The sequence below is a fragment of the Neoarius graeffei genome, chromosome 24 (assembly GCF_027579695.1).
Source record: "Neoarius graeffei isolate fNeoGra1 chromosome 24, fNeoGra1.pri, whole genome shotgun sequence".
In the NCBI taxonomy this organism is placed as follows: domain Eukaryota; kingdom Metazoa; phylum Chordata; class Actinopteri; order Siluriformes; family Ariidae; genus Neoarius; species Neoarius graeffei.
The window spans coordinates 8,608,328-8,625,550 of NC_083592.1; the positions used below are offsets into that span (position 1 = coordinate 8,608,328).

The window sequence follows — 17,223 nt, forward strand, 5'->3', positions numbered from 1 at the left end:
ATTATCACTGTTTTACCAGTGAAATTGACCATCAACCTGTCCTTACAGAGGGGGGCAGTACAGGAAGACAGGGAAAAAATAAATTACAGAGAACATGAGGAAAGGAGAGGAGAAAAAAAACACCCCCACTCTATGCTCCTGCGGGAGTACAGTGTGGGAACATTAAAAAACCTCAGCACATAAGCACAAGAAAACACAAGTACATTTTACATCATAACACGGGACTTGAGGGGGGGAAGGAGGGAATCAGGGGTGGTGGGGGGGTAGAGGGGGAGGGGAGGAGGTAGAGGTAACCCAGTGCAAGCAAGCAGCCGTCCGCTCCTGCAGCCATGAGGGCGCTGGTCACGCACCTGCTTGTCACTTTGGGGGTGAAAAGCGGCGACCGCGGGGAGTGGGGGAAGGAATTTTGAAGAGAGAGTCTAACAGCAGTGTTCTCCAGGGGAATTGTTGCCCCAGCGACTACCTTACCAAGGCCAGTGCTGGCTAGGGAGCCGAAATAGATAAGATTGGAATTTGTTTGGTCTTAGCGAGCAGACGCATTCTTTTCACGCCTACACCGCATGTCCATGTCCATCTTGGTCTCCAAAATGATCTAATTTCCATTGCAAAGCCGAAAGCTTTTCCAAGATATTATCCACATTGCGGGTCAAGTTCTAATAGCCACAGTCTGAGTGCTGACAGCTCTGCCCACCGCTTCAATCATGTTGGGCAGCTTTATGGGGCTATCTGCACGTCATCCTAATGTGCTTCCATGGTAAATGTCATCTAAAATCAATAAACTGTGTGTGATAGGAGTGTCACTTCCTGTTAGGAATAAAAAGTGCTATTAGTCTGTTGGCATGTTAAAGCAGGAGGAACAGTGCTTTTAATAACAGCTCCATCACAGGATGCACTGTGGAATAATTCAGGAGTAATTAGTGGTTCACTCAATATCTCCTTAGTTGTTTAATTTACTTGATGCAGACCAATTATTTGACTCTTCTGAACACAGTAACATCTGTTCCACGACCACAGACACGTCTTCCGGCATGATTGTTTAAGAAATGCGTTTCGTTCAGAGAACATCATAAAATGTGCCATTCAAACTGTCAAAACAGTGTAAACATGGCGTTTGAAAGTATCAGGACACCATTTTTTCCTGTGTAATGTTACAACTTTTTTTTTACTCTTTTACCAAATACTTCCAGTCATTAATGTACATTAATGTACACATTAGCAGCACCAGAGCACCCCAGGGCACGGTGCTGGCCCCTCTTCTCTTCACCCTGTACACCGCGGACTTCTGCTACAACTCGGAGCTGTGTCACATTCAGAAGTTCGTCGATGACACAGCCATTGTGGGGTGTATCAGGGATGACAGAGAGGAGGAGTATAGGAGCCTGGTGAGGGACTTTGCAGTTTGGTGCAACAGGAACCATCTGCAGCTCAACACCTCGAAGACCAAGGAGCTGGTCATTGACTTTGGGAGGTCCAGACCAAAGTCACGACCAATTCTGATCGAGAGAGTCGAGGTGGAGGCTGTGGATTCCTACAAGTCAGTCCCCCCAGGATTCTGCGGGCCTTTTTTGTGATTGTTGCAGGCTAAAATGTCTGTTACGGGGGGTTTTCCAAAAAATTGCGATGAAAGTCGCGGTGTTTTTTAGGTTTTTGTTGTGATTACATTGCGGGAGGAAGTGAAAGTTGTGAGAAATTGTTGCGATTTTCTCTTTTTGTGATTAAAATTGAGTGATATGTTAAATATTAAGTTATTACTGAAAAACTATTGATTAAAAAAACAAAGACACTGAGATATGGTCCTATAAACAACTTTACCAATATAAAAGATTACCAGGACTACAAAAATGCAGAAAAATAGGCTTTACTTATCCAAATGCACCTGTTGGTTCAAAAGTTAAAGTGCATAGAACCTCACAGCACAACATGAAGTTACCTTAAAATATAATATAAATGGTTCAGCTTTCATGTAAGAAAAAAAACTATTAATACTAGTACTGTGTGCAGGCAGTCTCTCCTGAAGACTAAATTAAACAATAATAATAAACTAATAAAATAAATGGCTCAGGCTTCATAGAAGAAAAAAACAATTTGAACAGAATCTCACAGTATGATGCTGAAGCTGCCTAAACAATGGAAAATAAAATACCATTTTGCCAAAAATGTTGGCATCCATTAATTTCTTGTATTAAGTAAAAAAATAATGTAAAGTGCACACAGTCCTTCACTATAAACATAACACACTTTCAGTAACAGAATTTAAGCCTACATAAACACTGGCTCGCACATGTTGCTTCTCTTGAACATATACACAGAAGTAAGGCGGAAGGTAGTTTGTCGACGTCACCTCAAGACGACGCCAATGATTGGTCAAATTTGCGGGAAAGTTGCGGTGATTGGATATAATTGCAACACCGCCCTGAATTCACAGGGATTGGTTGAATTTGCGTTGAAGTTGCAAATCACAACATCGCGAAATTCTGGAGGGTCTGACAAGTACCTCAGGCTGTAGCTGGACAGCAAGCTGGACTGGACTTGCAACACCAACCATCTGTACAGGAAGGGACAGAGCAGGCTATACTTCCTGAGGAGGCTGTGGTCCTTTAACATCTGCAGGAAACTCCTGTGGATGTTCTATCAGTCCATGGCCGCCAGTGTCCTGTTTTACACCGTGGTGTGCTGGGGGGGCAGCACATCCAAGAAGGACACATCCAGGCTGGACAAACTGATCAGGCGGGCTGGCTCTGTGGTCGGCATGAAGCTGGACTCTCCAGAGGAGAGCAACCAGAGGAGTCTGTTCAGTGACAGAATGCTCCTTCCCAAGTGCAGGACGAACAGACTTAAAAACTCATTTGTCCCTCACGCCATCAGACTGTACAACTCCTCTCTGGGGGGGAGCAGGGGGAACAGGAGGACAGAGGATGGGAAGGAGCAGTAGCCTAGCCTGACAATAAGCAATACTGGACAATGTGCAATATAATGTGCAATACCCCTTCTGCTAGATTTTTTTTCATATCTTATTTTTTTTTATATTTGTATATGTTAATACTTAATTTATCTAGAAGTTTTCTCTATTTTCTATTCTCTGTTTATCCTGTTATGATGCTGCTGGAATTTTAATTTCCCTGAGGGAACCCTCTCAAAGGGATCAATAAAGTTATATCTAATCTAATCTAATCTAATCTAATCTAATCTAATCTCATCTAATCTAATCTCATCTAATCTAATCTAACCTAATTAAAGACCAGCTCACTGTACATTAATAACTGTACATTAATGACCATTATATCTACTTCTCATGCTATGAAATTGCTGTTAGCTTACTTTAAAAAAAATTTGAAATATTTCCAGTTTGTCAATGTTCATCATTATAAAAAGCTCAACTGACCAAACCTCAGATCTTTTTAGAGAATATTGATAAAGTGGACACCGTTACTGCAAAGTTTTTTAACAGATCAAAAACTATGTCCGTGGCATTACTCAGACCACTTCAGGATTCTGCCTGTATTATTAAAGAGCGGGTCTCGAGTAGGGACGCTGGGACTTTTTCTGTAAGGGGGTGCTGTAAATGGGGAGGGGTGGGGTGGGGCATGGGGCATGGACTACTTCACCCATCACACTAATGCTCATTAGACTGATTTATTAATGACCATGACATGAAGCTTTAATTATAAATGATCAAATTATCACAGTATTTAAAAAGTATAAAGCCTTTCTCTTTGAAGAAGAGACTCCCAGTTTCTGATACCAACTTGTTCTTGACAGCTGGCCTGCACCAGTGCTGGAAGAAGTGTTCAGATCCTGTACTTGAGTAAAAGTAATACCACACTATATAAATCCTCCATTATAAGTAAAAGTCCTGCATTCAAAACCTTACTGAACTAAACGTATGAGAGTCTTATCACCAACCTTTTTACTTAAAATATCAAAAGTAAAAGTACCCTGAGGCAGTGGGGGGTCACTGTCATAAACATTCACATCTGTGTGACAATGAATTTTCCAGTGAATAAAAAATGTAATGTGAAAATAGAGTCCCATGTTAATATATTTTTTTTCTCCTAACTGACACTTCAATACAATCTCTATGGGTTCCGGGGGGGCTTGCCCTAACGTGCTTTCGTCACTGCGAAGCGCGGCAAAGTTGCGTTCGATCCGCTCAGTTTCTGAGGTGGGATGGATGTGGAAAGCAATTCAGTGCAGTCCTTAAAAGAAGTTCCATTTAGTCAGCGATCAAATCGAGCTAAATTGGCAACAAAACAAGCTGGACCCCCCTCGAGCAAATCTAAACACAAAACAAATTTCGACAAAGTGGGGGAAATCATATACTCGAGGTTTTACTTCAACTTGGTCCCAGCGCAAATCCTGGCGAGCTGGCTGCAAGGACACCTCAGCGGTTTTCTGCTACCCCTGCTTACTTTTCCACCCTGGAGGTGGCTCCACGGACAACACTGCTTGGACGGTCACTGGAGTTTCAGACATGCATCATTCGTCGTAGAAAATAAAAAAACATGAGTCATCAAAGATTCACATGGGCAGCTGCCTGAAATTTTCAGCTTTTGGGAGAGTGAACATCGCTACACAACTGGATGAGGGCTACAGGCTAGCAGTTCGCTGCCACAACGATGAGGTGAGCAAGAACAGGCACATATTAAACCGGCTCATCCAATGCGTGAAATTTTGTGGAGTGTTCGAGTTAGCTCTACGAGGCAAAGACAAAACTGAGGGCTCCAGTCACCGTGGTGTTTTTCTGGGTTTGGTTGACTTCAGGACTACATACACACACACACACACACACACACACAGTCACAGAATCCATTCACTTTTGATGTTTTCAATGTGCATTTTTATATTTGCCACACTTTGATCTGAGAGTTAGCACTTTGGTAATATCCTTGGTAAATACCAGTAACTGCAAGATCTAAAGATCCACTCGTCTATTTATTCAACTGCTATTGTTATGTTAGCCAACTATTTACACTGTTTTGTTACAGTAAGTGCACTTTCCTGTTGTCCTTAAGTTGCACAGTCTGTAAAATTCTTGCTGGTCGTGGAGTTTGAAGTACAAAATCTATTTACAGAACATTCTGTCGAACAGTACTTTCAAGATTGGCAAATAAATATGTATTATTTTTTAAAAATATGGTTTCCTTTCTTATTTAGTTGTTGGCCATATCTTTTATAAAGATATAATTCACATCATACAATATTGAAATAATGTGAATAGTGAATAGGGCGTAATTGGAATTGGTCATTGTGGAGCCAAACTATTCTTCGATTGTGAATGTTGTTTGCAACTTTACACCACAGCCTATAGAGATCTTGCAGTCACATGACCGGAAAGTACACAGATGCCATCTTGTCGGTAAAGAACACCGCTGAATACTGCTGCACTCGTGTACAGAATGGATCAATTTCAACTGACGGACTACACGGCTCATTTTTCTAATGAACAGATAACTAGATATATGTCTAAAATAAACGATCTACAGATTAGTGACCCTTATGGCTTACCGGACGGAGTTTTCATGACCGTGTCAGTGGATATTGAACTGCCAGCAGAATACCCAGACGTGTATAATTACCTCATTAACTTTCCCTCGCTGTTCAGTGGTGAAGCACTGCGTGCTTATAAATCTCTGGACAGTTATCTTTACAGAAATTCAGGATTTGTCAGCGACTCAGATGTGGCATCTTGTAAACAAGAAAATAATCCTCATTGGATGGGTAAGTCACTTAAGTATTACTAGTACTGCACTGACCAGCCGATTATAGAATAGAATAGAATAGAATAGAATAGAATAGAATAGAATAGAATAGAATAAGGTAATTCCAGCTGTAATTCCAAATCGTCCGTTTTGTTTACCATGGATCTGGCGTTGGAGAGATAGAGGCTTAGCAGTGGAGGTTTGAGTAGCTGTTTTCTGAGCTTAGTCAACAGGCTGGCTCTGCCTGCAGCCTCGCTTTTGCTTCCGCTCCCGGCGCCACCTCCTTCACTTTGCTTCCAATAACAATCCACGGAGACCCCGCTGGTCTCGCTATCTCGTCCGGAATGTTTTTTTTTTTCTCGTCCGGAATGTTGTGCATGCGATGGAAATCGCTACAAACCGTCATTTTCTGCTAGAAACCAATGTCCAGTAAGTCCATACGGTTGTAGCGGATATTGAAGTACAGATGAACAACACGCAAAAATACACACAAAAAACATAAAAAACGTGCACAGGTAGGGAGAGCTTGTAGCCGCAGCCATTGTAGTAGAATTGTATATAGTAGGGTTTTCCAGAAGAAAAGGTAGAAGTAGAAGTAGAAGGCGGAAAATGGCGTTTGACCGACAAGATGGCGTCTGTCACAATCTGGATCGGCTGTGACGTCACATAGCTACAGGGAAAAGGTTTCTGTAATGTGCTGCCATCTAGTGGACAGAAGTGGCATGGAACTGTGATATGCAGAGAGAAAACAAAAAAGAGTCAATAATGTCTGGATACCTATAATGTACGTGTTGAATGAGTCACCTTATGACATTATTGGATAATTTGCCCCTCCTGAGAAAATTTTCAGGACCCGGTGAAAAGTAACTAGTGGCTAAAAGTGTCAGACAGATGTTGTGGAATATTTGCCTCTGTGATAGAGCATCATGGAGTAGAAGTATAAAGCTGCATAAAATATAAATACACGCACAGATGGATGACGTAGGAGTGTGGAGGATGTGGCAGCACTGCCCCCCCTCCCCAACAGCAACCATTTATCTACAGGTTCCTTTTACCCCACCACAGGGTGGAGATCATTATCATTTCAGACCACGTCGCTTTTTACACCGTCCTTGGTGACACTGGGCAGCATTAAAAACACTGTTCCATGAGCAAATGGAGCGCTGTTTATTTCACCGCTTCATACATGTCGAATAAACCTGTATAAAGAACCTCCAAAATCCTTATTTCCCTTATAAAATCCTTATAAGATGCAAAAGAAAATATCATCATCTCTAGCCGCTTTATCCTGTTCTACAGGGTCGCAGGCAAGCTGGAGCCTATCCCAGCTGACTACAGACAAAAGGCGGGGTACACCCTGGACAAGTCGCCAGGTCATCACAGGGCTGACACATAGACACAGACAACCATTCACATCTATGGTCAATTTAGAGTCACCAGTTAACCTAACCTGCATGTCTTTGGGGGAAACCGGAGCACCCAGAGGAGACCCACATGGACAGAACATGCAAACTCCACACAGAAGGCCCTCGCCAGCCACGGGGCTCAAACCCGGATCGTCTTGCTGTGAGACGATAGCGCTAACCACTACACCACCATGCCGCCCCCGCAAAAGTAAATTTGAATGATAATTAACAATGATATATCCCAGTTACTTTTTATTCAATATTAAGAACAATAAACCTTCAGAATAAATACAAAACTCCAATGTTTGACAAAAACACAAAGGGTCACTCTAATGTTCTGAATTGTACTCCATGGCAACTTTTTTTCATGCTCTACACCAAAGCTTCACGAGGTTGCAAGTCACAACAAGTGTCTGTTGATGTTACACTGCAGTAGGCAGGTCAGTGTGTCTGCATTCAGGTTCTTTCTGCTGTGTGTCTATCTCCCTGACTTGAGAGAAATCTGTCTCACAGTCAGCATTACTGTGGGGTAAACAGAGCACTGCCCCCATTACTCTCCTCATCTGAGGGAAAATTATAATCAACAATGCATATCATAATTCGTTTTTTATTTCATAATTGTCCACATGTGGAGAATCAATCAACAGACACGTTGTTTTGTTATCCCGCATGATCTTTTTCCTCTTTTGCCAATTATAAATGTTAAATGTAATGCATTTGGCGGCTGAGGCACAAATTCTGCCTTCTTTTAGTTCTCTCTCTGTGAAGCTCATTGAGATAACATCAGGTCTATGGAGCGGAACACTGTGGATTCTTTAGTCGAGGTGCTGGTGACTGGCTGCATGGATGAAATGCAAAAATGTGCACAAACCTGTCTGTCTGATGCTGATGCTGCTTGTGTGTAAGCCCTGACTGTGGCCTCACTGTGTGCTATCTTACGCTTAGTGCGTTTATGGAGGCTAGCCTGTGAACCTTATATCTCTATTCCATGAGCTGAATATCTCACTTTGTGTTTAACACAAAATGGTAGTATAACAGTCGCGGAGTGGCTACTGAGCATGTGTGTGTGTGTGTACGTGTGTTGGCAGTGTGACAGTAGAAATGAGAACGACACTCAGAGAGCTCAGACCTTCACCAAGGCCAAATGTCGCAACATGAGGGACAAATAAACTGAATTCATCAAACTGCCCTGTGATTCAGATCCACTCTGAAATGTAACAGGTTCCTCTTTGGCCCCTGCTACACCTTTCCACCAAGTTTCATGAAAATCGGACTGGTAGTTTTTTTTTTTTTTTTGCATAATCCTGTTTAGAGACAAACACACAAACAAACTGAAAACACAACCTCCTTGGTACCACATTAAGGGGAAACCCTCAATTTCAGAGCAGAGAGAAAAACCTCACTGAAAAGTCAAACAGCTCAAAAGAAAATCTCTGGCACCCCTGATAAACACCTTCAGTACCTTATTACACTTCTTTATTCCCCAGAGTGAGATGTGTAGTTTACACTCTGTCACTACTGACACACACACAGAGCTCACACAGCTTTCAATGAGCTGATATTTTACACTTCTAAACTCACCTGCTGATGAAAGATGAACAGAAAACGAGAGAAAAAGCAGAACTTCAGGAACTGTCGAGCTCCATGTTACAGTCCCAACATTTCCCAGGAAAGAGGCAAAATAAACAAAAATAAATGATTTCATGGCTAAACTTGAGTAAAGTCCTGTCTATAGGCGGTAACACACTGGAAAGAAGGCAGATAAGTGTTTAGATCTTTAGACTGTCGGTAAAACTACCACTGCATATCTGCTGCCGATCTACTTTCATTATCTTTCTGCTCTGAACAGAAGTTTCAAAATAAAGCTGAACACCACACTACACACATTAATTAACCAATTTCAGGTCTCTGTTTAAAAAACCCACACAGCAATTGCAATCGAAGTATCACTGACCATCTGAAACATTTTTACTAGGTTGTGAAAATTGATCATATGGATATTTTTCCTGATAGAAACACTTTAGAAAACACATATCTGAGACAGATTACAGTATTTCAACCCTCTGTAAAAGACATCACTTGTCTCAGTACAGTGAACATGAAACCTTTAATTTATGAAAATGGATTCTGTTAAGTATTTCCAATATTTTTTACATTATTCATGTAGAGAGGATGGGTGTGGCTTTACATTCACATCACTGAGACCGACTTCTTTCAGTCCGGTGTGAAAGAAAAGACTTGTCTCATTATTCATGTGGAATAAATACAATAAATGTCCATCAGGTGAAAAGCTAGTCTTTGTGTGTTTTATAGATCACACACTCAAACAGTGTGTCCAAAGCTCCTGTTGTCCTTGCAGTGTACAGTGTATTGCAAAAGTATTCATCCCCCTTCATGTTTGCCCTGTTTTGTCGCATTACAAGCTGGAATTAAAATGGATTTTGGGGGGGTTAGCACCATTTAATTTACACAACATGCCTACCACTTTAAAGGTACAAATTGTTGTTTTATTGTGACACAAAAAATAATTAAGATGAAAAAACAGAAATGTGGAGTGTGCATAGGTATTCACCCCCCCCCCCCAATTCAATACTTTGTAGAGCCACCTTTTGCTGCAATTACAGCTGCAAGTCTCTTGGAGTGTGTCTCTATTAGCTTAGCACATCTAGCCACTGGGATTTTTGTCCATTCCTCAAGGCAAAACTGCTCCAACTCCTTCAAGTTAGATGGGTTGCGTTGGTGTACAGCAATCTTCAAGTTATGCCACAGATTCTCAATTGGATTGAGGTCTGGGCTTTGATTAGGCCATTCCAAGACATTTAAATGTTTCCCTTTAAACCACTCCAGTGTAGCTTTAGCAGTATGTTGAGGGTCATTGTCCTGCTGGAACGTGAACCTTCGTCCCAGTCTCAAACCTCTGGCTGACTCAAACAGGTTTTTCTCCAGAATTGCCCTGTATTTAGTGCCATCCATCTTTCCTTCAGTCCTGACCAGCTTTCCTGTCCCTGCAGATGAAAAATATCTCCACAGCATGATGCTGCCACCACCATGTTTCACTGTAGGAATGGTGTTCTCAGGGTGTTGAGTTCATGCCACACATGGCGTTTCCCATGATGGCCAAAAAGATCAATTTTAGTCTCATCTGACCAGAGAATCTTCTTCCATGTGTTTAGGGAGTCTGCCACATGCTGTTGGGCAAACTCCAAATGTATTATCTTATTTTTTTTTTCTTTAAGCAATGGATTTTTTCTGGCCACTCTTCTATAAAGCCCCGCTCTGTGGAGTGTAAAGCTTAAAGTGGTCCTATGGACAGATACTCCCATCTCCGCTGTGGATCTTTGCAGCTCCTTCAGTGTTATCTTTGGTGTCTTTGTTGCATTTCTGATTAATGCCCTTCTTGCCCGGTCTGTGAGTTTTGGTGGGCGGGGCCTTCTCTTGTCAGGTTTGTAGTGGTGCCATATTCTTTCCATTTTGCTACAATGGATTTAATGGTGCTCCGTGGGATATTCAAAGTTTGGGATATTTTTTATGACCCAACCCTGATCTATACTTCTCCACAACTTTGTCTCTGACCTGTTTGGAGGCTCCTTGGTTTTCATGTTGCTTGCTTTGTAGTGTTGCAGAGTCAGGGTCCTTCCAGAACAGGTTGATTTATACAGACATCATGTGACAGATCATGTGACATTTTGATTGTACACAGGTGGATCTAAATCAACTAATTATTTGATTTATGAAGTGAATTGGTTGGACCAGCTCTTATTTAGGGGTTTCATATGAAAGGGGGTGAATATCCTGCACATATTGGTGTGGAGGGAAATGTGCTGGCAGACAGATATGCAAAAGGAGCAACAAGAAAAATAGAAATAAATATGGATATAAAATATAGTAAGGCTGAGGTTAAAAGTATAATCAAGACAGAAATAAGAAAGAAATGGCAGGAAGAGTGGGATAGGAGAAATAAGGGTTGATATTACTACAGCATTCAAAAGAAAGTAGGAGAAATGAGAGGAAGCAACAGAAATAGAAAGGAGGAAGGCATTATATCAAGGATGAGGTTTGGTCACGCTGATCTGAACAGTACATTAACATAATGGATAAGCATGTTAATGGTTGATGTGAACATTGTGGACTACAGGAAACGGTGGAGCATGTGATGTTGGATTGTCCTTGATATCAACAAGAGAGACAGACACTTAAAAAGACGCTTCAAAGGAATCAAACGAAACTAGGTATCAGAGAGATGTTGCAGTTGAGGTCAGATAATGTGGGATATAGAGCTATTTTTAGGTTTTTAAATGATACAGGAATTGTTAGGAGAATTTAGCACAATAGTCTAGTAAACGTTCTGGTTCACACTCCAGTCCAGAAGGTGCCGGTAAAAGCTGTAAAATCTGGGTTAGGGTTAGGCTGGCACCTAAAAGCTGTTTGCCAACTGCCATAAAACAATATAGAAGAAGAAGAAGAGGGGGGAGTGAATACCTATGCATACTCCAGATTTCTGGGGGATTTTTTGAATCTTTATTATTGTTTGTGTCACAGTAAAAAAAAATAAATAAATAAAAAATTTTGCATCTTTAAAGTGTAAATTAAATGGTGATTAACCCCCCCCCCCCCCCCCCCCCCAAAAAAAAATCCATTTTAATTCCAGTTTGTAATTTGACAAAACAAGACAAACACGAAGGGGGATGAATACTTTTGTAAGACACAGTATATGTCTGTGATCCCTTATCTGTCACAGATGGGCTTTGAGCCTGTATTTATATAAATAACTTCTTTTTTATGTGCCTACATGTTATTTGGTGTCTACACTTTTATTCTCTCTCTCTCTCTCTCTCTCTCTCTCTCTCTCTCTCTCTCTCTCTCTCTCTCTCTTGTCTCCTTGTATGAATTTATGCTCAGTATAATCGTGTCTCCACAATAAAAAAATGTGTACATAAACATAAAGAAGGATAGCAGTGCTTGGATGATGATGATGATGATGATGATGATGATATTTATTGAGGAAACTTTATCATGGTTTCCAGAAAGAACCTCATAAATTAAAACTACTAATAAATATAGTGTTTAGAGCAATAAATACATTAAAAAACTAAATTATGATAATTATGAATATCTCATCTCATCTCATCTCATCTCATCTCGTCTCATTATCTCTAGCCGCTTTATCCTTCTACAGGGTCGCAGGCAAGCTGGAGCCTATCCCAGCTGACTATGGGCGAAAGGCGGGGTACACCCTGGACAAGTCGCCAGGTCATCACAGGGCTGACACATAGACACAGACAACCATTCACATTCACATTCACACCTACGCTCAATTTAGAGTCACCAGTTAACCTAACCTGCATGTCTTTGGACTGTGGGGGAAATCGGAGCACCCGGAGGAAACCCATGCGGACACGGGGAGAACATGCAAACTCTGCACAGAAAGGCCCTCGCCGGCCACGGGGCTCGAAACCGGACCTTCTTGCTGTGAGGCGACAGCACTAACCACTACACCACCGTGCCGCCCATTATGAATATCTAGTACGTAAAAATAAAGTTATGCTTAAAAATACAAACATTTGCCCAGTTCCTCCGAGTTTTAGGGAGCCTGAGTTTATCCTTATTTCTTGTGTTCTAGCCTTGTCGATCTTGATGCCTAATCAAATTCAGATTGTGTTCTGCAACTCCATTTAGACACTTAAACACGCATCTGGGACTGCGAGGGTTACTGCAGCCGTGCAGTGCACTGAGTAACATTTAGGAGAACTTTTATTGAGTTTTGTTGAGGAACAGATTTTTTTTTCCCATTGTGTGTGGATCAAGGCGGTTCATTTTCTTAGAAATGACCTCCCCAGCCTTAGAGAACACCTTCTCACACATGGTACTGAGGATTCTGGTGAACATATAAAAATTGAAGTGCCAGCTGGTCAAGGTGTCATGTCCACTCCTCCTCCTCCTCTGAGAATGTTCATAGAGAGAGCATTGGGCAGGAGAAATCCCGGCCATGTGGATGTCCATCACTGGAACTCTGTTCATATTGCAGTTCCCAGGTATGACCAGTAGGTGCCAGTATAACTATGGAAACCAAAGGGAGCGTGTGTGTTCTGCCCTGCGATTGGACAGCACCCAGAAACAGAGCAAATCGGACATCGGCTTACACAGACCCCTCCACAATTATTGGCACCCCTTATGACGATTAGTAAAAAAGGGTTTAGACAAAATCCACCTTTTGGTGAAGTCGCTTCATCTCACACTGAAAAGTATGAAAAATCCAACCTTTAATGAAAATAAATTTATTCTGAGAAAAACAAATCCTTCATCAAGAAATTATTATTTTCAACAAAAACACATGTGCCGCTATTATTGTACCCCTGGAAAAGACAGTAAACAGAATGTAACTGAAGCATGTTTTCCATTTAAATTGTACGTTTGCGTTGACTTGTCTACCCCGCCTTTCGTCCGTAGTCAGCTGGGATAGGCTCCAGCTTGCCTGTGACCCTGTAGAAGGATAAAGCGGGTAGAGATAATGAGATGAGATGTTTGCGTTGATTGGAGTGTGTAGGAACTTTCAAGCTGTAATCCCTGAATTCCTTATGAACTGGGGAACAAATATGAGGTGACACAGAGGCCAAATTCCCTTAGTCATCCATAAACATGGGAAAGAGAACACACAAACCAAATGAGGGAGAAGTGTGTTGAACTTCATAAGTCAAGGAATGGTTATAAAAATAGCTACACACCTGAAAATGTCCATTTCTACTGTGAGAGCAATAATAATTAAAAAAAAAAAAAGTGGACACCAAATGGAACTGTTACAAATTTGCCTGGAAGGGAACCCAAGTTTATTTTGCCCCCACATACAGTGAGGAGGGTAAGAGGCAAAAAAAAAAATCCCCAAGGATCATTGTTGGTGAATTATAAAACAAACAAACAAACAAAAAAGTAAAATCTTGGGGTTTCCAAGTCTCCAAAACCACCATCAGACTCCACCTCCATAAAAAGAGATTATTTGGAAGATTTGGCAGAAAAAAATAGCCTCTTCTGTCAGTTAACTGCAAACATAAGCACCTGAAGTTTGTGAAACACTACTACAACTTTGACTGGAACCATGTTCTCTGGTGTGATGGAACAAAAGTGGAGCTTTTTGGCAATAAACACTTGCGGTGAGTTTGGTGTAAAAAGAAGGATGGCTACAATGAAAAGAAACCAATCCCAACTGTAAAATATGGTGGAGGTTCTGCGATGTTTGGGGCTGTTTTTCCTCCAAAGGCCCTGGAAACCTTGTTAGGGTACATGACATCATGGACTCTTTGAAACACCAGGACATTTTAAATCAGGATCTGGCTCCTCTGCCAGGAAACTAAAACTGGGTCATTATTGGATCTTCCAGCAGGACAATAATCTGAAGCATATATCCAAATCAACACAAAAATGGTTCACTAAGCACAGAATCAAGCTTCTGCCCTGGCCATCTCAGGCCCTTGACCTGAACCCCAGTCTAAACCTATGGGGTGAGCTGAAGAGAAGAGAGCACAAGAGAGGGCCAGGGACCCTGGATGATCTGGAGAGATTGTGTAAAGAGGCATGGGCTCAGATGCCCTGCTCTGTATCTCCAGCCTTATAAAATGTTATAGGAGAGACTCTGTGCTGTTTTACTGGTAAAAGGGGGACTGTAGAAAGTATTAAATGCAGGGGTGCCAATACTGGCATGAGTTCCCATCTCAGCTCATTATCTCTAGCCGCTTTATCCTGTTCTACAGGGTCGCAGGCAAGCTGGAGCCTATCCCAGCTGACTACGGGCGAAAGGCGGGGTACACCCTGGACAAGTCGCCAGGTCATCACAGGGCTGACACATAGACACAGACAACCATTCACACTCACACTCACACCTATGGTCAATTTAGAGTCACCAGTTAACCTAACCTGCATGTCTTTGGACTGTGGGGGAAACCGGAGCACCCGGAGGAAACCCACACGGACACAGGGAGAACATGCAAACCCTGCACAGAAAGGCCCTCGCTGGCCACGGGGCTCGAACGCGGACCTTCTTGCTGTGAGGCGACAGCGCTAACCACTACACCACCGTGCCGCCAGCACATGAGTTTTTGTTGAAAATAATAATCTTTTGATGAGGGATTTGTTTTTCTTTGACTAAATTTATTTCAGTCAAAGGTTGGCTTTTTCTCATGTTTTCAGTGTGAGATGAAGCGGCTTCACCAAAAGGTGGATTTTTTTTCTAACCCTTTTTACAAATCTTTACAAGGGGTGCCAATAATTGTGGAGGGCACTGTATCTGTCGAATAACATTAAAAAACCATTGCTGACAGTAAAATATGTGGAGCTGTGAATCAGGATTCAAGTCAAGGCAAGTCAAGTAACTTTATTTATACCCGAAGGTTATAAGGTATTTATACCCTGTGGCAGCGGGGGCGTGGTCAAGCGCCGGTCTGTGACAGGAGGGCGGAGCCAGGGAAGGTGAGTGGCAGAATCACTACACCTGACAGTAATTAACCTGTGTTTGTGTGTCTTCCCAGTAACCGCGCCCTATTTAAGGAGACAGAGGGAGAGCAGAGGAGAGCTCTTCCCGGGACGAGAACACAACGTGTATGTCGCTGAAATATTGTTAAACTGAAAAGTTTGACAATACAGCCTGTTACGTACCTTAAGCTTTGTCCTGCCGTCCTCTGTGCTCCACCTACACATAAGGGACATTCCACAGTGGTGCCGAAACCCGGGAAAGGTGGAGCACCAACCCAGCAGCCCCATGGAATCCTCCCCGTTCGCTGACCTGGTCCACGCCCTCGCCACGGCTCAGCAAAGCCAGCACCAGGCGCTCGTCACGCTCCGAAAGGAACAAGAGCGGCGCTTCGAAGCCCTGGTGCTGGCCCAGCAGGAAGATCACGAGGCGTTCCGGCATCTCCTCGCGTCGGCGGGGTCCACCAGCGCCCCGGCCGCGGGCCCGTCTCCCCTCACCGTGACCAAGATGGGCCCGCAGGACGACCCTGAGGCGTTCCTCACATTGTTTGAACAGGTCGCCGAAGCCTCGGGGTGGCCGATGGAGCAGCGCGCGGCGCGCATCCTCCCCCTCCTGACGGGAGAGGCACAGCTGGCCGTGCTACAGCTCCCTGCCGACCGCCGGCTGGCCTACGCGGACCTCCGCCGGGCCATCCTCCAGTGCATGGGGCGCACACCAGAACAACAGCGCCAGCGCTTCCGCGCGCTGCGATTGGAGGAAGTCGGCCGGCCGTTCGCGTTCGGCCAGCAGCTCCGGGACGCCTGCTGGCAGTGGCTGAGGGCCGACGATCGGGACGCCGAGGGAATCATCGATCAGGTGGTGCTGGAGCAATTCATCGCCCGCTTACCAGCAGGAACCGCGGAGTGGGTTCAGTGCCACCGCCCGGCGTCGCTGGATCAGGCAGTAGGACTGGCGGAGGATCATTTGGCGGCTGTTCCGGCGGCAGGACAGTCGACGACGTCTTCTCTTCTCTCTCTCTCTTTCTCCCCTCCCTTCTGTGTCCCGTCCTCGCCCCATTCCTGGGACTTTTTCTGTAAGGGGGTGCTGTAAATGGGGATGGGGCATGGACTACTTCACCCATCACTTAATGCTCATTAGACTGATTTATTAATGACCATAACATAAGGCTTTAATTATAAATGATCAAATTATCACAGTATTTAAGAAGTATAAAGCCTTTCTCTTTGAAGAAGAGACTCCCAGTTTCTGATACCAACTTGTTCTTGACAGCTGGCCTGCACCAGTGCTGGAAGAAGTGTTCAGATCCTGTACTTGAGTAAAAGTAATACCACACTATATAAATCCTCCATTATAAGTAAAAGTCCTGCATTCAAAACCTTACTGAACTAAACGTATGAGAGTCTTATCACCAACCTTTTTACTTAAAATATCAAAAGTAAAAGTACCCTGAGGCAGTGGGGGGGTCACTGTCATTAACATTCACATCTGTGTGACAGTGAGTTTTCCAGTGAATTAAAAATGTAATGTGAAAAGTAACTAGGGGCTAAAAGTGTCAGACAGATGTTGTGGAATATTTCCCTCTGTGATAGAGCCTCATGGAGTAGAAGTATAAAGCTGCATAAAATATAAATACACACACGTAGGCGTGTGGAGGATGTGG

At 43.0% G+C, this 17,223-nt stretch overlaps 1 protein-coding gene across 8 annotated transcripts in view; it reads right to left on the reverse strand.

Moving 5' to 3' along the window:
- The window catches only part of LOC132872877 (popy class I histocompatibility antigen, alpha chain E-like), a 31,427-nt gene that overhangs the window by 12,391 nt on the left and 1,813 nt on the right, over positions 1 to 17,223 (reverse strand). For 2 of the 8 annotated variants that reach the window (XM_060907988.1, XM_060907994.1), the window contains exon 1: positions 8,687 to 9,125. The exons of 2 other annotated variants lie outside the window; for them this stretch is intronic. In XM_060907988.1, the coding sequence (XP_060763971.1) occupies positions 8,687 to 8,810 (124 nt within the window). In that variant the 5' untranslated portion in view covers positions 8,811 to 9,125. Of the gene's footprint in view, positions 1 to 8,686; positions 9,126 to 17,223 lie in introns of those variants that run through there. 4 more of the 8 variants (XM_060907993.1, XM_060907991.1, XM_060907995.1 and 1 more) reach the window with 2 other exon arrangements.